Source organism: Halictus rubicundus, unplaced genomic scaffold, assembly GCF_050948215.1.
Source record: "Halictus rubicundus isolate RS-2024b unplaced genomic scaffold, iyHalRubi1_principal scaffold0059, whole genome shotgun sequence".
Lineage (NCBI taxonomy): Eukaryota > Metazoa > Arthropoda > Insecta > Hymenoptera > Halictidae > Halictus > Halictus rubicundus.
In genome coordinates, this window is record NW_027488600.1 from 99,557 (window position 1) to 107,516 (window position 7,960).

General features: G+C 38.9%; 2 protein-coding genes across 2 annotated transcripts; one reads left to right on the top strand and one right to left on the bottom strand.

Annotated features, from left to right (window-relative positions):
• The first annotated feature begins 295 nt into the window (after nt 1-295).
• On the top strand, nt 296-3,086 carry LOC143363568 (uncharacterized). The gene is given in 3 exon segments (XM_076804139.1): nt 296-301; nt 1,147-2,143; nt 2,146-3,086. Coding segments are annotated over 3 exon segments (1,782 nt in total). The 3' UTR covers nt 2,925-3,086.
• Nucleotides 3,087-3,460: 374 nt separating this feature from the next.
• Nucleotides 3,461-7,548, bottom strand: LOC143363554 (uncharacterized). Its single transcript, XM_076804120.1, is given in 4 exon segments — nt 3,461-3,487; nt 4,935-5,275; nt 5,278-6,274; nt 7,495-7,548. Coding segments are annotated over 4 exon segments (1,419 nt in total).
• Between the last annotated feature and the right edge of the window lie 412 nt (nt 7,549-7,960).

Sequence of the window (7,960 nt, forward strand, 5' to 3'; positions counted from 1 at the left end):
CTCCTCATCGGAGTCAAGAGCACTCGTTGATTGAAAGGGGCGTTTCCGTCGCCGAGGCTCCCCATCCGACGAGGTGGTCTTATACCTCGCCGGCTTCTGAATTGTCCTCTCTGGACGACGGTTTGGAATCTGAAAAACATATGAAAAATAATATAATGATATACCGATAATATATACAATATTTTAGATTAATTATATGATACAGGAGACTGAAACTTACCTTTTCCATTGCCTCAATTGTCTACGAAATTCGCTTCTCGAAATATGATCTTCTTTATGGGATGCACGATAGCGAATGACCGTAGCGAGTTGCATTTTTCTGCATGCGGTCGTTATAAACAAATGACATTCAAATTCCGCGCCAACTGTGCGCATGCCCTTAAGGATCTAACACAATAATACGCGTAAATATTAATGCACACATTATTAATTTAATTAATTTAATTCTTAATTTTTAATTTTAATTCATTAATTTCTTTAAACGCTATAATGTCTATAACTTTTAATTTATGATGCGCGTATGTTAGGTGTTGCGCGTTACGCGATCATGCGCAGTGCAGTTTGCGACACCAGACCGGGAATAACACCTCTCACGACGAAGGTGTCGGTGATTCGATACGCGCTCTGATTCCGTCTTGTTTGATTAGTGATTCCTTTGTTAGTTAATTACAAATTATTAAGTTCGTGAATTAACTCTAAAGCAGTGAATACTGGATGAGCAGTGGATTCGAAGGAAGGAAGGATAGAAGCAGAGAAAACGCCAGATAAGTATTGCCACGTGGTATTGTTAACAATACACGTAACAAATTATTATATATTTTGTATATTCTTTATTCAGTTTTCTTTTACACCCATGGATCGAGTTTTGAAGAAGTCGGTTTCGCGAAAACCGTATAATCAATTAAGCCCTAGGCAGAAACGAAATATTCGGCGCGAAATAACCTTAAATTTGAGGAAGTATTCACGTGACAATGAATTACAAAGTCCCCCTAATGTTGATAATCTGCAGGACATTCCCAGCACGTCTTCTTTATCCGTGCCTGTCAGTAATAATAATAATGAAAGTCTGCTTAATATTCCCACCACATCTTCATTCACGCATGATCTACCTCTTCTACCTCTTCATGCGATGATGTGGTTTGGGAGTCCGCTGGTACTGTTTCAGAAGTCTCATTTCGTGATCGTTTGGCATCTTGCTTTGTGGACAATAATTTAACGCACACTCAGGGGAACAACATCTTATCTCTTCTACGTACCCATTCGTGTTTTTCTAGTTTGCCGAAAGATATAAGAACGCTCATTGGTACACCTTGTACCAGTGTGGTCACCTCTGTGGTAGAACCAGGAGAGTATGTTCATTTTGATGTAGAGTTGAAAATCGTTAAACAGTCATCTCAATGTTCTTCAGTAATTCCTGAAAAGTTGCAATTGGATTTTCATGTGGACGGATGTAGTTTAGATAATTCCAATACAATTCAAATTTGGCCTATTCAAGTCAGAATTGTAAATATCTTAAATAGTAAACCCATTGTAGTAGAGATTTATAAAGGCACCCAAAAACCCAAGCATTGTAACAGTTATCTTCAAAAATTTGTCTCTGACATAAACTTGATAATGTCAAATGGAGGCATTACGTTCCACGAGAAAAAAATTCCAGTCGTATTAAGGTGATTTATTGCTGATGCACCAGCTCGAGCCTTTATACTTCATCACATAGGCCATATGTCTCATCGACCTTATTCGAAGTTCAAAGTTTGTGGTACATAGGAAAGAGGTCGTCAGGTTTTCAATGGTATTACACATCGTTTACGAAGTGATGAAGAATATACTAGGTGTTCCGATGAGGATCATCATAAAGATGGTCAAAGTCCATTAGCTTTGATGCCAATAGGAATGGTATCACAGGTGCCATTCGAGTATATGCATCTCGTATGTCTAGGTGTCATTAAAAAATTGTTATCTGCCTGGGTGTGTGGCAAATATTCCCCATTTTCAAAATTATCTTCTCGACAAATTTTCACAATCTCAGAGAGAATGAGAAGGATCAATAAATATTGTCCATCCGAGTTTGCAAGGCGTCCTAGATCAATAGATTTATTTTCCAAATTTAAAGCAATAGAATTTCGGCAATTTCTTTTGTATACTGTCCAGTTGTCACCTATGGAGTACTGAAGGATAATGTATATCGACACTTCTTGTTTCTGCACAGTGCCATAAGAATAATGGTTTCACAGGTTTTTGTTAGCAAATATTTAAAGATTGCAGAAGGAGCTTTGCAACAATTTGTTCGTCGTTGTGAAAAGTTCTATGGCCCAACTTTTAATTCTTATAATGTCCACGGTCTTCTCCACTTGGCGGCTGACGTCAGACGTTTTGGTACATTAGATTCATTTTCAGCTTTCCCGTATGAAAGCAACATGTCCATTTTTAGAAAATATTGCAGAAAGCCAGGACAACCCCTTCAACAATTTTCTAATAGAATGAGAGAGATAGAACATCATGGCAGTAATAAGGGAGGTGGTGATTCTTCGACCACCATTCAGGCATCTATGATGTTTCATAATAGTTGTGGTGCTATTTCTTACCGCAAACTTCAAATTCACAGCTTATTGCTTGGCACAGACGAGCGCGATAATTGCTGCATTTTACACGATGGCACAGTTTGTATAATTTCATCTATTAGTCCCCATGAAAATTCTTTTCGCTTAGGTGTACAAAGATTTCTACAAGTTGATGTATTCTATGATACTTTGAGCACTGAAATAACATATGTTAGCCAGGAAGATGTTAGGGCAAAATGTTACCGAATGCCATTGGAGGCCATGAACGTTTCCAACGAATCGTCGACGGATGAAGAAGACGATAACATATTGGGAATGTCCCAGTGGGTTATCGCTGTGCTGGTTCATTTTGAAACAGTATAATTTATTCCAAGTTGCACATCGTACATTACATATTTCTCGTGTTATGATAAATTCTAATGTTATTATATATAGATACGAGAGAAATAAGATACGCATGGAAAACAAATAACTTTATGTTATAATCAATAATATCTTCCGTGCAGTATTGTATAGTATTATTTTAGTACTCTAAACTTTATATAGTACTCACAAATATTTTTAATAATTTCAGATACCTATTTTTCCGAGAATGCTTTACTACCAGGATTACCACCGAAAGTAATTTGGAACAAATGTCAAAACAGTATTATTATGAGTTGATTAATGAAATGAAATGTTATCCCGATACAATGCTGTATCCTTGGCTAGCAGCTAAATTAAATCAGCTTCAATTAGATGTCTACATACATAATTTTTCATTAATATATCTATTCCAATAACAAAAGGTAAACAAAAAAGAAAAAAAGGTAAACAAAAGGATATTATATTCTTAATAACAGAACATGAACAGTCAGGAACACAGGCTTGGTTGGATGCCTATCATCTATCATCTGTATTTACTTCGAGATCCTGTCTGCACTGTGCTGTGTAGTTATAATTGAAGACATTTCATCTTATAAGTGGCAATGGCAAAGTGAGTATATACATTATCCTAGAATTAAAAAAAATTTTTTTCTTCGAAATATATCGATTGTACAATGAGAACAGAACACATATCCATATCACGTTCTAATGTAAGGCCCTTTTTGTTTGTAGGAAGGAGAAACTTCAAGAGTGGTGTGCTGTCCGTGTCCGCTGATGAGAGGAAGCATAGCAAAAATAAATAAATAAATATATTGTTAATAAACTCTTCTTAAGCATCCCTACACCTTATTTTCCATTCGAGGGTTTTATTTCCATTATTTTAAGATTTGAATATTTATTTTTTATTTTATAACAGTTTTGTTACGATAATTGAATTTTATATCATTTTTGTTTCCTTCATGTAACTTGTACAGTTCATTTTTTTAAATTTTATTGTCTATTCGTTTTCTTTCTTAAGATTATAAATATTGTAACCGTTCTTTCCTACCGTTTCTTCCGATTCGCATACGCTGTTGCTCGTATCTCTACTTCGCGTCTCGAGACTATCCCTAACCGTCTCGCAGGGCCGGTTACTGCCCTAATTTCTCGAAGCTTGCACGTTCGCGAGCAGGAATGGATTCGTGCCTCCAGGCACTGGAAAGCGGCGAGGTATGGACGAGTTAAATGAGATATTCGTAGCCCAGATAAGGTAACAAAAGATGATATATTCTCGTAAGAACCGTCGTGTGTGTTTGGATACAGTTAATTCCAGGTACCGTGTGGAACAATAGGTCGGCCTCCCGTGCCGACGGCTCGCGACACATAAACAAAGTATTATGAACGCGTGAAAAACGCTCGCGGTACGCTCGCTCGACTCTACGCCCGGTTTTCGGAATCGGTTTAGAAAATCACTCAGCACGGATCGCGCCCCGCGACAAGCAGTTCGTGACCCGTCTGACCGTCCCTACACTCGGCCGGATAATCGTACGAGTTATCAGGATGGAGACAAACACGAAATCGCCGTCACTCCACGCTTCCAATGATTCTGCTCTTCGGCACGTAATCGTGGCCTCTAAGCAATCTCGGGCGAGGCGGCGGCAGAGTGTCAGTGACCGTGCAAAGTCCGATCGCTCCTATCTGACCCGAAATCCGCGATCGAACGACGTCGTACCCGTCAGACCATCCAGACACCTGGACGATGTTCGGACAAGTGGCCTGGGTGGAGACGCACACTAAACCTTGGTCACTCCACGGAACGCACGAGTCTACCCTTTGGCACGATACATGGCCTCGGAGTATTCTCGGATATTGGTCACGGCAGAGTGTCCACGATCGTGCAAGGCCCGATCGTCTCGATTTAGTAGAGACGTGCACTAAACCTCGATTATTCCACGGGACCTATAAGTTCACCCTTTGGCACGATACGTGGCCTCGGAGTGATCTCGGACAAAGGTCACGACAGAATACTCTCATTCTATTAGAAAATTGTTGAAGGGGTTGTCCTGGCTTTCTGCAATATTTTCTAAAAATGGACATGTTGCTTTCATACGGGAAAGCTGAAAATGAATCTAATGTACCAAAACGTCTGACGTCAGCCGCCAAGTGGAGAAGACCGTGGACATTATAAGAATTAAAAGTTGGGCCATAGAACTTTTCACAACGACGAACAAATTGTTGCAAAGCTCCTTCTGCAATCTTTAAATATTTGCTAACAAAAACCTGTGAAACCATTATTCTTATGGCACTGTGCAGAAACAAGAAGTGTCGATATACATTATCCTTCAGTACTCCATAGGTGACAACTGGACAGTATACAAAAGAAATTGCCGAAATTCTATTGCTTTAAATTTGGAAAATAAATCTATTGATCTAGGACGCCTTGCAAACTCGGATGGACAATATTTATTGATCCTTCTCATTCTCTCTGAGATTGTGAAAATTTGTCGAGAAGATAATTTTGAAAATGGGGAATATTTGCCACACACCCAGGCAGATAACAATTTTTTAATGACACCTAGACATACGAGATGCATATACTCGAATGGCACCTGTGATACCATTCCTATTGGCATCAAAGCTAATGGACTTTGACCATCTTTATGATGATCCTCATCGGAACACCTGGTATATTCTTCATCACTTCGTAAACGATGTGTAATACCATTGAAAACCTGACGACCTCTTTCCTATGTACCACAAACTTTGAACTTCGAATAAGGTCGATGAGACATATGGCCTATGTGATGAAGTATAAAGGCACGAGCTGGTGCATCAGCAATAAATCACCTTAATACGACTGGAATTTTTTTCTCGTGGAACGTAATGCCTCCATTTGACATTATCAAGTTTATGTCAGAGACAAATTTTTGAAGATAACTGTTACAATGCTTGGGTTTTTGGGTGCCTTTATAAATCTCTACTACAATGGGTTTACTATTTAAGATATTTACAATTCTGACTTGAATAGGCCAAATTTGAATTGTATTGGAATTATCTAAACTACATCCGTCCACATGAAAATCCAATTGCAACTTTTCAGGAATTACTGAAGAACATTGAGATGACTGTTTAACGATTTTCAACTCTACATCAAAATGAACATACTCTCCTGGTTCTACCACAGAGGTGACCACACTGGTACAAGGTGTACCAATGAGCGTTCTTATATCTTTCGGCAAACTAGAAAAACACGAATGGGTACGTAGACGAGATAAGATGTTGTTCCCCTGAGTGTGCGTTACATTATTGTCCACAAAGCAAGATGCCAAACGATCACGAAATGAGACTTCTGAAACAGTACCAGCGGACTCCCAAACCACATCATCGCATGAAGAGGTAGAAGAGGTAGATCATGCGTGAATGAAGATGTGGTGGGAATATTAAGCAGACTTTCATTATTATTATTACTGACAGGCACGGATAAAGAAGACGTGCTGGGAATGTCCTGCAGATTATCAACATTAGGGGGACTTTGTAATTCATTGTCACGTGAATACTTCCTCAAATTTAAGGTTATTTCGCGCCGAATATTTCGTTTCTGCCTAGGGCTTAATTGATTATACGGTTTTCGCGAAACCGACTTCTTCAAAACTCGATCCATGGGTGTAAAAGAAAACTGAATAAAGAATATACAAAATATATAATAATTTGTTACGTGTATTGTTAACAATACCACGTGGCAATACTTATCTGGCGTTTTCTCTGCTTCTATCCTTCCTTCCTTCGAATCCACTGCTCATCCAGTATTCACTGCTTTAGAGTTAATTCACGAACTTAATAATTTGTAATTAACTAACAAAGGAATCACTAATCAAACAAGACGGAATCAGAGCGCGTATCGAGTCACCGACACCTTCGTCGTGAGAGGTGTTATTCCCGGTCTGGTGTCGCAAACTGCACTGCGCATGATCGCGTAACGCGCAACACCTAACATACGCGCATCATAAATTAAAAGTTATAGACATTATAGCGTTTAAAGAAATTAATGAATTAAAATTAAAAATTTAGAATTAAATTAATTAAATTATAAAAGTGTGCATTAATATTTACGCGTATTATTGTGTTATATCCTTAAGGGCATGCGCACAGTTGGCGCGAAATATGAATGTCATTTGTTTTAAAACGACCGCATGCAGAAAAATGAAAATCGCTACGGTTATTCGCTATTGTGCATTCGTGAATGCAACATTCCGAAAGCAGCAATGGAAGGCATTTCAAAGACAATGGAATCGGTGAGTTTCAGTCTCCTCTATGATATAATTAATCTAAAATATTATATATATTATCGGTATGTCATTATATTATTTTTGATATGTTTTTGAGATTCGAGACCGCCGACCAGGGAGGACGATTCATAAACCGGCGATGTACCAAACCACCTCGTCGGAAGAGGCACCACAGCGACGGAAACGCCGCATCATTAGGTCGCCTACTCCCGTCGGCTCCGATGAGGAGCTACTACAGCTTCTAGAAGCAAATTCGCCAGAACAACGGGGAACAACGGGGGGATTGCTTTCCAATCCCTCACATGCACCTGTAACACCTGTACCTTCATCAACGTCCCCGATAGATTTATCCGCATCCTCATCCTATACCACCACAACCTCCTATACCACCACCTACACCATCCTATACCATGCATCCCCCCGGAGAACTCACTATCTGGCATTACAATGACCTAGTAAAAAGGATGGACCACATGAACCAAAAAATAGATAAGTATGTAATTTAACAAATTGAAACTACAGTAGTATGATGGCAATACTTAATAAGAATTAACAAAATTTACTTTTTCTTTGTAGACTACTAAGCAGGAAGGATAGACCAAGGCATTATGGGCGAAAGCCGGATTGTCTACCTCTTCAAACGAGGGAAGATGTAGACAATTTTGAAAACTGCTCAGACGAGCAGTACAATAATGTGGTAAGTGTATGCATTTATTCCACTGCTATGTGCGCGCGCACGTGTGAGTGTATATATTAATGATATATTAT